General features: G+C 39.8%; 1 protein-coding gene across 3 annotated transcripts in view; it reads right to left on the bottom strand.

Moving 5' to 3' along the window:
* The window catches only part of SLC44A1 (solute carrier family 44 member 1), a 69,851-nt gene that overhangs the window by 13,283 nt on the left and 36,578 nt on the right, over nt 1-19,990 (bottom strand). For all 3 annotated transcript variants that reach the window (XM_065740744.1, XM_065740745.1, XM_065740742.1), the window contains exons 5-9: nt 15,607-15,700; nt 5,987-6,156; nt 4,214-4,303; nt 1,452-1,579; nt 862-1,048 (exon numbers count right to left, since the gene is read on the bottom strand). In XM_065740744.1, coding sequence (XP_065596816.1) covers nt 862-1,048; nt 1,452-1,579; nt 4,214-4,303; nt 5,987-6,156; nt 15,607-15,700 — 669 coding nt within the window. The remainder of the gene's footprint in view (nt 1-861; nt 1,049-1,451; nt 1,580-4,213; nt 4,304-5,986; nt 6,157-15,606; nt 15,701-19,990) is intronic.

Here is a 19,990-nt window from a genome sequence, read left to right as displayed (position 1 = left end):
GAACAAAAAAAAAATCACAGTGATTAGCTGTTCACAACCATTCACAGAGGAACCAGTCTATATCCTACTCATAATACTAGCTGTCAGATTTAGGAAAATGGTTCATAAGAAAGACATACCTTTGGAGACAATCAGTCTAACAGCATTTGAAAAAAAAACACTATATATTATTTGAGCATATTCAAAATCCTTCAACACAGTTAGATTTTAGTCATATGGTGAAAACTTCCAAGATTAACCACAACTACCAAGAACTCACATAATTAAATACAATAAAAATAATTCTAAAAATTAATAATTCTATTATTTTCATTCTTGATTTGTCTTTTATTCTTGACATAATTTACATGGTGAGACTCATACCTCCTTAGACTTATCATACAGAAATAGCTCTGTGACTTGAAACACTGATATATTCAGATTAGTAGTAATTTGCAGAAGTCTAAGGTTTCGGTGATGAATTATGATCTTTATTGTCCACAACTCATTGCAAACTAAAACAAGCATCTTTTATTTAAAAAGCATTTGCTAGACGTCTCTACTGAAGTAACTAAGATTTGAACCTGTACTATTCTAGTAGCTCTAGTAACAAGACCAGAACACAAGCAAAGATCTCATCCACACTCTCACGGTAGGCACAAATTCACAGTACAACGGCTGCTCTCAGAATATCATGTACAAACAGAAGAAAAATCAAAACATGTTTCACTAATAATCTGGAAAATACTGAACACTTCCAGTGTATTCCTATTTTGGAGACAGCAAATGCATGAAATAGACCTTACATTACTGTCTCTTCAAACATGTGAAAACTGGTTTAAATACAGTATGTTCTTCAAAATAAGCCTGGGAGCTGCTTACCTGTAGTACCAAGGAAAAGTAGGACTGTGGTCCAATATGTCCAGAAGAGGATAAGTACAAAGAATGTCCAAAATGGCTGGAAGACTAGCAGTGGCAGGTGAATGAAGACCTTGCCGGCCACATGGAACAAGGCAATAGTGAGAGCTACTCGTTTGCGCATAATTAACATTATCAAGAGCAAGATAACCTAGGAGAAGTTTTACAAATAATATTTTAGAGAACTGAAAAATAAACAAGCAAATACTTTGCACAGTTGGGATATTTAAACACAGAAAATTAACATACGCTCTATTAACTCTAAACTGGAAACCTAACAAAAATCTCATAGGTGAAATTGGATTGAAAGCTTCACATTCAGCTACTCATGGGAGGTCTCTATTGACATCTTAAGAGTACATTAGAACAGATGCAGAGCCAAGAGCTCTCTCCTGTCATGAGAACATATTACAGAACAGTGCTAAGAAGAAAGACACTGCAACACAGCGTGTAGTAGAAATAAACTCTTAAAACTTGTGCAATATAAACCTTCCACCTGAACAAAAAACAGAAAAGTGAGACAAGAAAATCATATGGTAACTAGAAAAACATACTGTGAAGACAGTAGCTGAAATGGCATAGATCAGGAGAGCCTGAAGATTTTCTTTGGCTATTTGTGTCTCAACAGCACTGGCAGACATTCGTTCCTTAGCGTAGAGCCACCACAGGACTCCGGTACCACCTATGTTTTAGAAAGGAAAGACAAAAGCCATATTAAAGACACTCTTTCTATGTCACACAGTCATACCATCTACAATCAAAGAAACTAAGAAGTTTCTTTTTTCAAGTCTGGTCTGATACAGAAGATTTAATGAAACAAATGGATAACTCAACAGAAATCTGCAGAATCACAAAGTAACATGAATTGGAAGAGATCCTTAAAGATCATCCACAGCTAGATCAGGTTGCCCATCAGTGCCCCATCCAGCCTGACCTTGAATGACTTCAGAGATAGGGCATCCACCAGCTCTCTGGCAAACTTACACTGGTGCTTCATCACCCTTATCATAAATAACTTCTTCCTTATATCCAGTCTAAATCTCCCTACTTCATATGAAACCACTTCCACTTGTCCTACCGCCACTCTGTCCCTTTTTTTCTTACAGACCATTTTAGGTACTGAATGGCTGCTACCAGGTCTCCTCAGAGCTTTTTCTTCTTTGTGCTGAAAAGCCTCAGTGTTCTTAGCTTGCCCTTGTAGAGGAGGGGATCCATCCCCTGGATCATTTTTGTAACCCTCCTCTGGACATGTTCCAACAGGCCCATGCCACTGCTGTACTGATGACTGCACATCTGGATGCAGCACTCCAGGTGAGGTCCCACCAGCACAGAAGGGCAGGATCCCCCCACCCTTGCCCTGGTGACCATACTTCTTTTGCTGCAGCCCAGGATATGGTTGGCTTCCTGGGCTGTGAGGGCACATTGCTGTATCATGTCTAGCTGCCATCCACCACTATTCTCAAGTCCTTTTCAGCAGGGCTGTAAGCTACCTTTATGTCCCCCCAGCTTGTAGTGACAGTGGAAGGCTGCCATGACCCAGGCACAAGACCTTTCATTTCAAAGGATGGAGAAGTGCACAATTCTCCTCTGTTCATCTTCTCAATTTGATACACTCCTTCCATAACCTCATCCCATTATACCCACTTAAAAGATTTGCAGCTCTTTGTGTTTTAGAGTGAAGTGTGTGAAGGGACTAGTTCGTGGGAAACAGAAAAGATAATAGCAATAATTAAACAGACAACAGAGGAAGTAAAAGCAAAGAAAGGAAAGAGAAGATAGAAGAAAGGATGAAAAGATATTGTAGAATATATGTAAAAATTCAGGAGGGGGGATCCAAGAGGGATCTTTGGGTAAGGATGAAAAATAACAAAAGGAAAAAGAGAAGTCTATATTCTCTGGAATGATCAATAGAGAAATAAAGGAACAGTCAGTCTTGACCCTGAAAATAGAACGGCTCCTCTGTTCCACACTGAGCTGATAAAGGGTCCTCTTCACACACACCTTGCCCCTCCAGACCCTTCATCGTCTTCATAGCCCTCCTTTGGATGCTCGCTAATAGCTTGACATCCTTCCTATACTGTGGCACCCACCCCGCAGGCAGTGCAGCCCAACTCACCCAGTGGCAGAGCTGGGCCTGGTGCACCCCAGGGTACAGTTGGCCCTTTGGGCTGCAGGGCACACTGCTGCCTAATTTTCAGCTCACTGTCATACAGAACCCCATGATCTATTTCTGTGGGGCTGCTCTATAACTCTTGTCCCCAAGTTCTAACATATAACCAGGACTGCTCCACCCCAGGAGCAGAATTCAGCACTTGCTCTGATTAAACTTCTCACAGCTGCTAACTAGCCAGCCCTCCAACCTGTCAAGATCTCTCTGCAAGGCTTCCTTTGAGGAATTCAGAGCTCCTCCCAATTTGGTGTCATTTTTATACTTACACAGTATGCATTTGAGTCCTGAATCCAGGACATATAAAGAAACTTTACAGGATCTCTGAGCTCTATGGAACAGTACCAGATACAATCAATTTACTGCAACATTTTCAGTTTTGAAGTGAAGAAAATATATAACAAAGCTTACAAAGAAAATATTAATTATTTTTTCTCTTTTCTGTGGTCACTGATCCTGGGTTCAGTAAGCAGAAAAACAGAAAAACTGAGTGATGGTCTGTTTTGTTTTGGTTTTTTTTGTTGTTTTTTTTTTCCAATCCATTACTATCATGAATTGAAATTTACTTTTCTAATACTTTCTAATTCAGTGGCTTTACTCCTGTTGTTTCCCTATTTTCATCTATCCATAAATCACACATTAGTTGCTGACTACCAAAAACTGAATGATAGTATTACAACTATAGAAGATAACCTTCACAGAGGGTAATGCATACTAAGAATCATTCTGTATATGACAATCTTTGGTTGTGGTCTAGATGTCATGGCTGATTCTACTTTATAGAAGTCATAGGTCATTTATAGGTCATGCAGGACTTCCTAGGTCAATGGATATAGGATTTGATTAAAAAACCGGAAAACCATCCTTGCTTTCTCTCCTCAAGGTCAGATCTTAGACACACCTACAATAGCTCCAAGTTGCTGAAAAGAAGCTTGCTTGCCAAGCAAGAAGTGCATAATATCCTTATGAAGCAACATGCTGTCTGAGAGAGTACTGCTATTACAAACAAGTATCTTGCAAAGGGCTCAAATGAAAGCTGAACAAAAAGGCACAGTTCGAAGATATAAGCAGCATTTTACCAGTATGTGGACATGGGAAACAAATACGAGAAGTGGGCACTCAAAAACCTGGGAGATGAACAGGACTTACCAAGTGATCCCAGAATGACAAGAATTGTTAAAATCCAGACAAGCGCTCTTGAAATGTACCTGATTATAACCATCAAAATCATGGACAATACTGAAAAAAAAAGAAAAAAAAGAAAAAAAAGACAATTAAGATATGCAGAGCAATTATTTCAAGAAGGGATGGATAGCCTTTCTAATTCTTCCACTGTATTAAGATCAGACTGCCTGCCAGAATATTTTTTAGGCAGATTTATTTTCTGTGTCTTACAGACTCACTGCACAGATAGTTAAGAAAATAAGGCACCTCTACATCCCCTGCTTTGGTGCTGCTGATTAGAACAAAAGAGTGCAGAAGTACATGTACATGGTACACTACATACAAAACATAATGTGTACATACAGACAGAGATGTGTTTAGACAATGACATAAAAGACAGCAAGACATGTTAGTATTCTGAGTCTAGTAATGTGAGCACACCACGTTCCTCAGGAACATAACTTTGTGTTCATTTTCAACCTTCAAAATGAGTTCTTTAACAAGCTCTGTTCATATAGTTCCACTGTCATTCAGGAACTACATATTAAAAAGACATTTTCAGTGTCAGCCAACTGTAATTTAGGGAATGGTGTACATTTCCACATACCTATTTGTATACAGCAGTAAGCTACTAAAAACAGGCTTAGAGAATCACACTCTCTGTTTAAAAATAGATTAGCTAACTATGAAAATTTAAAAAATGTAAAAATCATCATACAGTTTTCTCCTTTAAGTTAAAACTAACTGTATGTAAAACATTGTACTGATTTTTGACTCTTAACCCAAAAATAGCACTAACAATTCAGCCACTAATTTTCAAAATATTTTAATAGTTATTTTACCATAACTACAAGGTAAAACAAATTTATTTATTTTATTGCAACCACAGAGGTAGATTAAAACAAGATGACTCATTCTTCAGTTACAGCTTTGCAGCCTTTTATTTCAACCTCATGCCACTCATATACATGGCTAGCATCTGGTGCATTTCATTTTATATTTGGTATATTAAGTATAAAGATTTCATACTTAGTATGAGTATACTCATTAGGAAAGTAATTTATGAGTGACTAGCATTCCACTTTAATTTATAATGTTTTGTTACCAAAGCTCTTCAGTCTAGTGCAGTGTCTCACTTTACAGACCAGAAAAGGCTACTTATTTTTACTGCTAAACCATTCAGTACCTCTATACAGCTGGCAATTTACAGCTTTTCAGGCTGAGCTTTTCAAAGGCCTGAAGCTGAGTATTCATTAGTTTTTCTTAAATTCTGGAGGAAAGGGAGGGATGGAGTAACATAAATTATGCTTCCTTCATAAAATTTAAGAATTCCTGCACAATTAATTTAAATTTAAACAAACCAAAACAAGAAGAATACTATTGTGCGCCTCTCTGTCCTTTTTATTTGGAAAGGGACTTCAGTTGGCAAAAGATGAATATTATAAAAGAAAAATGTGAATATTTTAATAAAAATAAGGATAATGCAGATGCTCTGTTATCTACACCAAAACTAATGTTAGCTAATCAACTGCCCCACATCCTCTATCTCCCATCAGTGGAAGAAGAGAAAAAAACAGGAATGCACATGCATTGCTTCTGAAGAAGTCATCCAGCTAGTCAAAAAATATGTATCATTCTGAACCACTTTCTAAGGGCTTACCGCTATAATACATTTATTTATTTTTTCTTGTATTGTGATTAGAGGGTGTTAACAATCTCCTACTGCAGTAAATAGCTAGTAATGAGAAAAACAATTACCTAGTGACAACAAGCAAAGTCCCATTATAATCTCTTTGCTGGTCATAACTCCACTAATCAGCCTGTGTAAGACACTACTGTCACTGACAAAGGTGATCAGGGCCTCTGCAAACTTGGCATAGCAGGAAATGTTCACAGGAGCACAGCGATGGAAGAATGGAATAGGTGCACTGGTGACACAAGAAAAAAAAATCAGGAAAAAAAATTACTCCTACTTAATATAAATGCCACATCAACACACAAATGAAAGGTGAACAGATGCAACCACTCCACCCTCATAACATCATAACCAGAAACCATGTGTTGAATGCACAAGTGCTGCTGGAATGAAGATGATAATAATGGGAAATGATGTTCTTACAAGTAACCCTGTGAAGCTGGACCACACATTCCAATAGCATATTACACTCCCACCCTTAAAACAGCAACACTCAGAAAATGTATATATTCCTATTTCTCTGAAACCTCTCTCATTCAAGTGTCACATAGTCAATCAGCACTGAAACAATGCCCCTCACTCATGCTGAGTATTGGCTCACATTTGAAGCAAAGAAATCCCAGAATGACAATACTATTTTTGAAAGGATACATTCTGCACTTAAAGACATCTGCATTTACAACCATAGTCAAGCAAAACCTATATATATGTATATGTGTATATATATATATATTTAGTATTCCCCCATACTACACCTGTTCTTTGTTTAGCTTAATTACTTCATTAAAATAATGAAATACATTCTCTGCAAAAACATGAAAAGACGTTTCTATGGTTTCATTACTCCTTAACTGCTTTGGAAGCATCCTCTCTCAAAACACTGGTGCAAGTATTAAACTTCTTGGAACACTCAGTACAACTAGCTATGAAGTCTATCAGCAGATGATAAAAGAGCAAAAATTTTCACATGAAAAGGGTATAGTTTTGCTTTCCAAATGTTTCCCTTTTCTAGCTCATCAGCCATGTCAGATCTCAAAGTGGCCTATTAAAGCTTTATGTCAATCTTCTCAATTTCTGTTCAGATGTATTTTTCATTAATTATACATTCCTTTTTGAAAATGGAACCAATAGAAGAAATATATTATATGCTAAGTCAATCTTCTTTTAACATTAAATTTATTTAATCCCCTGCAATGCTCCTTACTTAAAAGATTTCAGTGGATTGCAGCAGTAATGCACACAGTGTTTTGCAGTTTCCCCATTTCAGCAATGACTCATAAACCAATGATTTCCTATTTGCTGTACTATTTGTTACTCCCAAGCCTTTCCAAAATTCCAACCTGCATCTTAAACACACTGTATATCAGCTGCATTAGGCACATTCTTTCTATGCATTAGTGCTTTTTATTAAAAAAAAAAAGTAATAATTAAAAAAACCAAACATTACCTAATCAGACTTAGATAATTAATAGATTCTAGCTTTGTGCTTGAAGTAAGTGATAATTGTAAATTATATAGTTTTAATCTCACTGTGCTGACCAGATAAATAGATTTGCAGGTGCCTGTATTATAATCTACTTTTGGTTACTGATGAAGAAGGCAGTTAAGCACAGCAAAGCCATTCTGTATTGTTATTAAAAAACAAACTAAACCCATAATGATGGTAGTCCTATTTAAAAGACAGCTTGCATATCCTCTCAGCCTACTCGGAATCTGGAACATGCTACCATTCATTATATACATTAATACTGGGAAATACTGAAAATTGAGTTTTATTTCACTGTTAACCTTAAACAAATTCTGGAGTATTTAAAAAATCGTCAATACCAGTAATAACACTCCATTTTTGAGCTGGGAGTTTGCAAGGGACTACTTATCCCTGCAATCTGAATAAGAAAATACTAATTTTGAAAATTAAGTCCAGTAGGAATAAAATATCATTTCAAAATTCACCCTATCAGGAAAAAATCTTTTTTGTGTACCACCTATATCCTCTAACACCTCTCATGTTACAGTATTCCCACTACACATTTTAAGCTACCTATTTTCCTATGCAATAATTAATTCCTAAATGTTGTGATTAATAAAAAATGAGGTTTCTACAAGCTTTCCTCAATAAACTCCACACCCAAGAATTCATCTTTTGTGATCTGCTTCTACTTCAGTGGTTCTGATTCAGTGAATAAGGAAGGTAAGATGCCCTGTTTAATTAAAAATGCAATAATAAATGGATTCCCTATGCATTATACTACCCTGTATAGCCTCTTGCCATCATTACTTGGTATATTGCATACTGAAACTGAATTGCAAGTTTCTCAGAATAATAACATGCTGCTTAATGAAGAATAAAGCTGTATGGGAACTGCTGAATCACAGCCTGAACCACTGATTCATCAATTGAGCACTGAGTCAGCCACAGGAACACAGGTGAAGGCAATTCACCTGCATGACCAGAAGGGGTGGAGTCTGGTTCCACCTCTCCCAGGCCCCATTTAAGGGCTGGCCACGACCAGGGAAGGATCTCTGGTTGGAGTTCCCCCCCCTGTGGAGTCCTGGGCAAGCCTCAACCACCAGTTGAGGAAATAAGGAAAGGTGTGCCTTTCCTTATTTACTGGTAGTCTTTATACCATACACCTCCATTATTTTGTGTGGGTACTATTCTTTCGGGTTATTCACTACAACTGGTGAGCTAGGTAGGCTTGAAAAAAAAAATCATCAATGGATTTGACTTTCATTTGGAATATCTTCAAATGGGGCAGGGGAAGAATGTTACCCCCCTAGAACAAATGCTCCCAGGTCAAATCCCAGAACTTATAGGATCACCTTATTACAGCTTAGCCACTGTTGTTGAAAAATGGGGACTGTTGTGAGTTACAGGGACTGTTTCTCCTTCTCTGGCCTGTTTAATAGATTATTTCCAGGGTTTACGTAAGAGTGTACTTATTACAAAGGAGTGCCAGCTAGCTGCATCTGCTGTGGCTTGACCCCTGATAATGGTGTTACACCAACTGGAAGTAACAAATAACAACAAAGAAACTGAGAACCATCTATTAAGAGATCATACAGAGAAATCTGAGCAGAAAGTGGGCACATTAACAACCAGAAAACCAGGACTAAATGCCCCAATGAGGCAAATACATAGCATTTCAGTTGAGGATACTCAGGTCCCTGAAGTAATGGACCTGGATACCTCAGAGGACAAGCTCTCTAAATTGGAACTTGAAGCTCCATCTATGATGGATCCCTCTGAGATCCAACCAATTAGAACTCAGAAAACAAAGAAATTACAAGATAAACCAGGATGGGTGCCCCCTGACCAATGGCCTCCTGCTGAAACATGCTTGCATGTAACAGCTCGCTATATGCAGCAAATGAGTTGATGGACCTACTACATCAGTTCCATCAAAAGTCTAGGGAAAGCATACCATCATGGCTACTAAGACTACAGGATGCAGGAGCTGAAAGTGTATTAGTTAATGGGACAGAAATGTCCAAGCTAGCATCTGTAACAATACACCCAGCCCTGAGGCAAAGACTATATGCCACCATCCAGTATAATAATGAAAACCACTCTATTATAGACTGGTTGATGGCAGCATGCCGTCTAACACGGCCCAATAAAACAGATGTACCGCTTCATACCAGTTTATGGTCCTCTGTGGAGGACCTCCAATAGTACATTTGAGAAGTGGGTACGAGGGAGGCCATGTATTCTGACGCATTTGAAAGTCCGGACACGGAAAATTTTACAGCAGGTATGAGAGAACTGATATTGCAGTAAGCCCTTTCTCATCTTTATGGGACATTGGTCTCCATACTAAATACTTCAGTAGCTTCAGAGGCCATTGTCCAACATATGGCTCAACTGGTAGTAGACCTGGGGGAAACGGAGCGCATAAGAACCAGGCGCAATGTCCGCATGGTGGAGGAAGCTGAGGCCTTCCCAATTAGAACCCAGAAGACTGCCCCATGGATACCCCGATCATGCGGTCCCATACAGGTGTCTAGGAAAACTATGTACAATGATCTTACACAGGCTGGGGTTCCATTTGTTAAAATAGATGGAAAGCCCAAACATATTTTATTACAGTTGTGGAAACAGCTAAGGAACAACCAAAAATTTCAAAGCACTCCCAGAAAATCGGGAGTACAAATAATACAAGAAGCACCTACTACAACCTGGAATTTAGCTTATTTTAGAGTACCAAATACAGCTACAACGCCTGAGCCACCCGTGGAGGATTTTTTCTTCCTATTTGGTACAATCAGGCTACAACACCTGAGCCACCTGTGGTAAAAGATCTCGACCTGGCAAAATTCATGGAGTTGACAAGGGATGTTGGTTCCTTTAGTTCTATGTAGAACTGACAATATTTTGGTCAGAAACAAATGTGCAAAGAGTAATGGCCTTCCTTGGTAGACACCTGCATAAGGACACTGATAATATACGGGGATCCATCTAAATTTAAGGGTAACAGAGTGATGATTGGTGGATTTGGGGGACAGACTATTCCAGTCACACAAAAATGGTTAAAACTGAGGGTTGGGTGTCTCCCACCCCGGGAGTATAAAGTGTTGATTACTCCAAACTCAGAATACATCTTGGGCATATAATTGGGCATATGGGGTCTGGCTCCCCAGACGACTGTGGGAGAGTTCAGACTTTGGCAAAGGTACATTAGTATTTGGGCGGTACAGACAATATTGAGAGGTCGTGCAAAACATGAGCCTATTTGCTGAAATCACACTGGATTGCTAATGTAAGACAGTATAGACTTCCAGGGCGACAAGATGAAATATCAAGGATGGTGCAGGAATCAGAGAAAATGGGCATTATCAGACCTGCATGCAGCCCATACAGTTTCCCCGTATGGCCAGTATGGAAAGTTGGATGGAACATGGAGAATGATGGTGGATTAGAGGGAATTGAAAAAGATCACACCACCTATTCCCACAGCTGTACCAGTATTACTTCCCTAATGGACATGCTAAGCAGCAAAATCAAAACCTACCACTGTGTCCTAGATTTGGCAAATGTGTTCTTCAGTATTTTGATTGATGAAGAATCACAAAATCAAGTTGCGTTTACATGGGGAAGCAGGCAGTGGACCTTTCAGGTCCTGTCACAGGGGTACGTGCATTCACCAACGTATTTTCATGACTTGGTGGTGGCTAATTGCAGAAAACCTAATAATGTCAATCTATACCACAACATCGATGATCTGTTAACATCCAACTCGCTGGAGGCGGTAGGACAGGTGGCAGATTCATTAACCACCTACCTACAGTAAAGAGGATGGGCTATCAATCCTCAAAAAGTGCAAGGCTATCTGTAAAATATCTGGGGGTAGTCTGGTCAGGAAAGACCAAAGTACTACCCAGTACCATCATACGTAAGGTTCAGGCATTCCCAGTCCCTACAACACCAAAGCAACTGCAAGAATTTCTAGGTATATTGGGATACTGGCGTTCCTTTATACCTCATTTGGCACAACTGCTGAGACCTTTGTATAGACTCACAAACAAGGGCCAATTATGGGACTGGGGGAGGACAGAACAGGATGCTTTTCAACAAGCAGAACAGGCGGTTAAACAAGCTCAGGCATTGGGTATATTTGATCCTACCCTCCCTGCTGAATTGGATTTTCATGTTACTCAGGATGGCTTTGGCTGGGGCCTGTGGCAACGTCAGAGTTCTGTTTGGACCCCCACTGGTTTCTGGTCTCAGGTCTCGCATGGAGCAGAAGAGAGATATAGTATGATTGAAAAACAGCTATTGGCTGCCTATTCTGCATCACAAGCGGTACAGACAATAACCCAGACAAAGTCATAGTTAAGACCACTCTGCCAATTTAGGGGGGTAAGTGACCTGACCCACCTTCCTGCGGCATGCTGGACAGAAGACCATGTGGGTAGCTGCTAAAGAATGGGGACTGCCCGTACAGCTATCTGACATTGCTCAAGCATGCCAAACTGTGACACTTGCTCCAAGATGAGACTGAGGTTGTTGCCTGAAACAACAGCCCATCTTGCTAGAGGACACAATCCTCTGCAGAGCTGGCAGGTTGATTACATTGGCCCCTCCCTCGATCTGAGGGACCAAGATATGCACTAATCTGCGTAGGCACTGCAAGTGGGCTAATGCAGGACTATCCAGTACCAAAGGTGAACCAGGCATATACCATAAAAGCACTCATAAGATTGATGGCTGCCTACAGGATACCACAAGTCATTGACCAAGGGTCTCACTTTACAGCTGCAATGATACAACACTGGGCAGAAGAGAACAACATCCAGTGGTGATTCCACCTGCCATACAATCCAACAGGGACAGGTCTTATTGTGCGTTATAATGGTATTCTCAAGGCCCTGAAGACCAACTCTCAGTCTCTGCATGGGTGGACCAAGAGACTCCATGAAATGCTGCAAGTCCTGAATGAAAGACCTAGAGACAGCAGACCCACTGCCTTTAAAATGTTACAAACAACACAGGCCTCCCTGCTTAGGATGCAAATTATGGGCACTGATAGCCACGTAAGACCTCAGATTGGCAATGAGAACAATCTTCTCTCCCTGCCCGAGAACCTGAAATCAGGTGTCAATAGAATAAAATGGCCCTGGAAGGTGCAGGTAGGACCATGGTGATGTGGCCTACTTGCACCTTGGGGGAGATTATTGGAGGTGGGGGTTCGGCAGTCCCTCCGGTAATTGGTACACAGCCTGCTGATACTGTGGTCAACACTCCCATCTTTATTGCTAAAGGGACCCCTATCATGCCTCTGTGGCAGATCAGGACACTCTCTTTGGTGCCTGATATCGACGTGCATCCATAGACATCTGGCCAAAAGGTTTGGTACAGGCGGCCAGGGCATACCCCTGTACAAGCTGAAGTGTTGACCCAAGGCAGGAATATAGCCCATATCTTACCCTGGAGGGCGGACCTTCCCCTCTGGTACCCTTGAAACACCAATATTACTCCCTGTGAGTCTAAGTTTTCAGAACGGCCAGAAGGAACAAAATACTGCTGAAGTGTTCCAGAGCTGCTGTAAGATCATGTACAATATCCAGTGAGGGTCCACCTGGGACTGATGGAACATAGAATGGACCTGCAGCATGTGACCGCCTTCCAGTAAACACCACTGAGCACTGGCCCAAGGAATAACACGAGCCATATATTGATAATCACTCAACCTGAATTATATTGATACACATTGCCAACAGGCAATCATATAAGCGTCGTGATGTATTGGATCTCTGTATTAAGGAAGGCTCACCCTATAGTTAACCTGATCAGTGGTTCACATCATGAAGGGGTGGAGTGTATGGGAACTGCTGAATCACAGCCTGAACCACTGACTGATCACCTGAGGTGAGCACTGAGTCAGCCACAGGAACACAGGTGAAGGCAATTCACCTGTGTGACCAGAAGGGGTAGAGTCTGGCTCCACCTCTCCCAGACCCCATTTAAGGGCTGGCCACCACCGAGGAAGGATCTCTTATTGGAGATCTTTTCCCTGTGGAGTCCTGGGCAAGCCTCAACCATCAGTGACAGATGTGCCTTTCCTTATTTACTGGTTGTCTTTATACCATCTAGATAAGCCACACAAAATATACCATCCACCTCCATTATTTTGTGTGGGTACTATTTTTTCGGGTTATTCACCCTACAGAAGCAAATGCAGTTCAAGCCAGCAGTTGAAGTTAAGACCTCCACCTAACTGTTAAGAATTCAGTTTCAAAAGACAAATGTTTTCTTTTACAATTACACCCACAGAAATCTATGTATAGGGAGACTGGTAGAAATGCCACTATTAACTAGTTGTTTTTGTGTTTTTATTTTAATAACCTTCACCAAGCAGATCCTTGGTACAGCTCCACAGAGCTAGCTGAGGGAGATTGTTGCAAGAAAAAGCTGCATGGCTTTTCCTTTAGAGTTCTCTACTCCAGAACTAAAAAGAGAGGTTATGATCCACTGTAACTCAGAGAATCTATGCAGTTACTGCAGAAACATGAATGCTGGCTGCATTGTTAGTCTGAATCATTAAGTACATAGTGCCTTGAAGGTGGCGGATCTGAATATCTTGAGAACTGGAGTCTCAACTGCAAGGTGTGAAGTTGTAAAATAACAAGGGACAGACCTCACAGCTTGAGTTACCTCCATTCCACTGACCTAATGGGAGCTAGATGATGGCTCTGATCTCTGGCAGACTGAATAGAAGGAGGACTAGGTAAGCTCAGCCAGAATGCCTCTGTCTACAGCATGTAGACTTTTCATTTGTCACCCTTCACAGGACTCCACTTGCCCTCCAAATTACACCAATTTTCTCAAATAATTTAACCATAAAATCTGAAAAACTGATTACAAATACAAATACAAAGGCCTTTTCTGCATGAGGGCACTGAGCTCAGACATTTCAATCTCAAAAAATATTCAAATATTTAGTACATTTTATTCATGCCTAATAACAAAGGGGAAATATGCCACTGACACAATAGCTTTTCAGAAATAATTTGAGGCAGCTTTTGCACAGAATTTACATAGTATCATTAGAGTTCTGACATGCTGTTCTACTTATCTGTTTTCTTATTAAGTTATATTCATTCAGACTGCATGACTGCATATGGGAACACACAGCAAGAAAAGTCAATATATATATGACAAAAATGAAGACTGACAAGTCTTTTCAGTATGCAAGCTGGAACTCAAAATTTTCATTTCGTTTTGTGTAACAACTGTAACAGCTGGTTAGTTGCATGGAATATCAACTTGCTGTAGGGAAAAGTAAAAAAAAAAATACAAACCAACCACTTTATTCCAGCTGCTACTTACATTTCAAAAAATATATTCACCGTATAGCCTACCATAAAGACAAGAGATACTTAAAACTAGAGTTTCTAAAACTGACATTTTATTAAACTGCAACAAAAGGGCAAGAGTAATTACAATCTTTGCTGAATGTTTGAAAAGCTAAAATGTGAGAAAACAGAATTTGATTCTTATTGAGAAGAATTATTCATGAAACGGTGTGCAGTACAGCAAACACATTACTTCTTTTCACAGAAATATTTCCAATGGAGCCAACACTGCTAACAATCGTCTTTCTCTCTACTTCACAAAAAGCAGTCTAGCATAACATTTTGAACAATAAAACTCAAATTCATCTGTTTATTAAAGAAAAAATCTCTTTTTGTTTCTTGAGCATCCTCATATTGGTCATTCAGAAACTGAAAGAATAAAAAATGAAGCAATTTGCTGCATCTGATTAGCTGAGGTAAAGTGCAAGAAATTAATATTTTAGATGTAATTTCTGAGGCACACTGGATTTTTGAGAGGGCAAATGATGTCACATGCGGCCCTCTGAACTGCAGTGCTGAAAGGCAGTTGGCTGTGAGTAAAAGTAAAACAGCTGATACTCAGCACTATATTAGTTACACAAGACAGAAGAGAACTGAAAGATACCAACTCAGTCACCTTACTAATGCATGTATGGATAGTTCATGTTTTCCTTCATGAGTTGAATTCCCAATGCATTTTAATAACATGCAAAAACAATAAACTAAAAAAATCCATCTGTAAGACAGAAGAAATTCATGAGGTATATTTTCTAAAGAACACTCAAGTATATAAACAAAGTAAGTCTCTGTTCCCGTCAACCCCCATCAGACAAGATGTTAATATTACCTCTCTGGAACAGGATATTTAGGACACAACTTGGCAGCCCTTGGGTCTGTAGTATATTCTGATGGCAGCAGTTCATAGCTACACAGAGTAGATCCTGTTGAGAGGGAAAAAAAAAGACTGATGGGAAAAAAAAATTCCTAATCTTTGCAAACAATATCAAAACTGATACAGACTGTTGTTCTGTAGTGTCTTACATAATTAACGCAATGTTATGCTACAGCTCCTGTAAGAAGCGCTGAATGAAGCCCAGTGCACACTTCAGTTTAACAGAATTACACTTCCCATCTAGTTTTCCAGAGTTTGTGCATTCAAGTGGAAAAGGCTAATTCACGATCCCATGTGAAAGACACAAAGCACTCTGAAGTCATTCTTCCATGCTACTGCACTATACTTTGTCTTGATCATTCCACATATGACAGCATGATATGATAAGATAGCATGTGTTACATTAATAAATATTCAGTTATTTAAAAAAAATGCTTTCAAGTACAACTGATCTGTAGACTTCAGGGAAAGGAACAAAGGAACCAAACTGCAGGAGTCTGTAGTTGGCTGAACACAAAGTCTGACTGTATCACATGTCCAAAGCTCTTTAAAAAGCTGAATATTCTACATACACAAGTCAGTGCAGTATTATAAAGTTCAAATTGACAAAAAACAAATTCAAACATTATTTCAGCTTTACTTAGTATCTGACACATGCCTAATGGTCATACACTATCAATGCAGACCCCTTTTCATCTGTTTATTATCAACATATTCAACAACTAAATCCACATTTCTAGGAATATAGAGATTTCCAAATCAGGACTGGAGCAGTGGTTTCTCATAAACCAGGGGAAGAGAGAAAGGCTATAATGGCATGAGCTGCCTACTCAAAGAGAGCTTCTTCCCAAAGCTTGTTTGCCAACAGCTTTCTAATTCTCCAGTGCAAGGGTTCCGTAAATGTAGCCTTTACCATTCTTTTTTACATAACAAACCAAGAACTTCTTTGTGATCCCTAGATACATTTTATTCCTCGTATTCTCAAAGTCTCCTCTCCAAAAATACTTACTAGTAGGGAGTTCTACAAACAGGATCAAAATAACATTCACTAGCTTTTTTCTGAAGTTAAACTTTATAATACTTGATAAACACTCTTATCAATATAAGTCAATTTCAGTTCTACTGTTTGTATGCATCCTGATGCCTCTGTTTGATTATGTGGAAAACATCATATTAGATATGAAGACATGAGACAAAATTACATCACAGTCAGAAAATGAGTATTGTTCTTTTTGGACAAAAGGCTCTATAATACTGCAAAAGTTTTTAATCTGGACATCTCACTACAGGTACAAGAACTTCTGAATCAAATGGGTGAATAAACAAATCCAGAATTTTGTGGCATGCTATGAAGGATTCAGTCACATACATACTACTTATTTCAAACACAAGGAACAACTGTGTTCTGCTTTGAATACAGATCAAAATCTAAGTTGTAGAAATTACTACAAGAAGAAGTAGGAGGGACTGTAAAAGGACAAGTGTAGCCAGATTGAAGACACTGAAATTGCTCTGTCTGCTTTGTTTTCTTGTTCAATGCTATCAGTTTTCAGCTACAGCTTTTGTAACACACACAGAGGCTGCCCCACCATATAAGCCAAAAGGACAGGTGATCTGTGCAAGGCCATGGCTACTTGTGACTTTCATCAGTCCCAGCTGATGAAAAAAAGAGCAAGATTCACTATGGGCCTGGGAAGTACTCAACAGAAGTGCATCTTGAAGCCCTTCTCTTTGCATCCCACACCAAAACGTAAAGTGAGAAATAGTGAATGCCAGATCATGATCTGCACACAGACATTCAAGCAGAAACTGTAGATAACTAAGATGATCCAGAAAACCCCTGGCTGTGGAGGAAACTGAAATACACTATCAGTTCACTCCAAAACCTTCCTGACCACCCCCATCATACAAAGCAGCAAAGGATGCCTCTGGCTGCCACTACCATCTCTTGACTGGGAACTTTCTTATTTGCAGATGACATGAAGAAGGAAGGTATGCCATCCAAAGGGAGCTGGGTAAGTGGGACCATGTGAACCTACTGGGTTTCAACAAAGCGAAGTGCAAGATGCTGCATCTTGTCTGGGACAATCCCAGACACAGACTGGGAAAAAAATTCGATGCAGAGATAAGGAAACCCAAGGTACAGACAAAAATGAACTTGACAAGGGATTAAAAAAAATAACAAGGGATACATTGGTCAGAAGAGATGCAAAAGGGAGCATCTGAATCTCCTCAGATAAATGAGAAGGGAGAACCAGCATCAATGGACATGGAGGAACTCAATGAGTTCTTTGCCTCTGTCTTCACTGGCAGTTACATCTCTTAGATCCCTGAACCTGTACATGAGGATCAGGTGAGTAGAATACCTCCCACTGTAAGAGAAGAATAAACATGTGACGACCTCATGAGACTGAATGTGTACAAATCTATGGGGATGGTCAAAATACATCCCAGGGTTGTAAGTGAACTGGCTGATGTGATTTTGCCAAGCCACTCCTTCATACTTGTAAATTTATGATTATTATGTCCATGCAGACTGTAAAAAGGAAAACATAGCTCCCATTTGTAAAAAAGAGAAGGACTGTGAACTACAGGCTGGTGAGCCTCACTTCTGTGCTCGGGAAAATCATGTAGCAGATCCTCCTGGAAGAGATATTAAGGCACATGCAAAAGGAAGAGGTGACCCACGGCAGTCAACATGTCACAAGTGCAGATCATGCATTCCAAGCCAAGCTATTCTCTGATTGTAAGAAATTCTTCCATCAAGAGGGCAGTGAGGCACTAGCATAGACTGCCCAGAGAAGCTGTGGATGCCCCATTCATAGATGCATTTGGTGCCATGCTGGATGGGGTCATAAGCAGTTGGAGTCATAAGCAGTGGGTGGCAACTCTGCCCACAGCAAGGAGGATGGAACTAGATTACCTTCAATGTCTGTACCAATCCAAACCATTTTAGAATTCTATGATGATTCTATGAACAGCTCCTGGGGATTCTTTGGGCCTCTTGCCTTTAACTGTATATCCCATGGAACACACCTCTTAAACTCCTTTAATCTGGGCTAGTAGAGACTAATATTAGCAAAACCAGTCTCAGTTGTGCTCTTTGAGTTTATAAGGCCTGGAGATGCTAAAAGATGAACTCCAATTGTCTACTTTGCTGAGACAATTAGTTTACCAGAGATATTACTATTATTCATAAATTATTAACACTTTTGTACATAAACATTAGAGGTAGAATTCAGAGAACACACTGGAAAATCATTAAATAAGACATTCTTTGCATATGTTTATTCTGGAGAAATCATTAAGCAAATAGCATTCAACTGTCCTACTGCAATGGGATTGCCTGGTCACAACCTGAACCAGTAAATGAGCACGAGTTACCAGAGCAGAGGAGGCTGGATCTACCTGCCCTCTCTCCCTCAGTGGTGCTTCCAGCTGTGCTTCTGAGACCACAGATATGCTCAGAGCCTGCACGGGTTGACCCCCCTACCCTTGCTCTCTTCCTTCCAGTGTGCCAGAGTTTGAATGAGAGGCAGCTGCATTCCTTAACCCAAATGGTTGCTGGGAGGAGTGAGTTAATTCCTCTTTTCTCTAGTATCCCGTAGCGCCTGTATCTCAAATAAAGGCTCTGTCACTGCCTTTGCTTACTTAACACCTACATGGATTGAATTTGAGATCAGAACATACTGTAACCTTAAAGAAAAATACTTTTGAATCATGCGGACTAACAGCTGCCCAGCCAGCAATGAACGCACAGAGCCTTCTGTTCTCACAGTGCTTTTTATTTGGTGCTTTCACACACTAGGTGGTATTCTGGAGACAACACAGTTTCTGCTCCATGGTCTCCCCATACATAGAGCTGCTTCAGGCATCAGAATACTCTGAGGACATAACTGGGACAAAGTATCTCAAAAGTAAGTTTTTCTTCCAACCTTGTAACAGCCATGGGTGCAATCATCCCATTTCCTTAACAAAAAAATTAGAAAAAAAAAGTGGAAGCTTAAGACACTGTTTCATGCATCTGTGAGGAATTCTGATGTAAATTTTACAGCCAAAAACCCCACTGAACAGATGACATGCAGTGTCTCCATAGAAAAAGGCAATTTATTATTCACTGCCAAGAGTAATTACAATCTTTGCTGAATGTTTGAATGTTCTTTGCTGAATCTCTCTTCATTCCTCCAAAGCTGAAAAAGGCCCAAGCCACCATGAAAGAAAATGTACTGACACTGACCAGGCTTCTTTCATTCCTTATCCACTAGGTTTGACAACTGTAATTATATCCTGTCAACAACCATATGAAATAATTGCACTTAGAACACAAGCACGAAGCATG

This window comes from Cyrtonyx montezumae, unplaced genomic scaffold (genome assembly GCF_038088225.1).
Source record: "Cyrtonyx montezumae isolate F1298 unplaced genomic scaffold, pur_monq_1.0 scaffold_29, whole genome shotgun sequence".
NCBI lineage: Eukaryota > Metazoa > Chordata > Aves > Galliformes > Odontophoridae > Cyrtonyx > Cyrtonyx montezumae.
Note: the sequence above shows the minus strand (reverse complement) of the source record. Positions and strands in the feature narration are given on the sequence as shown.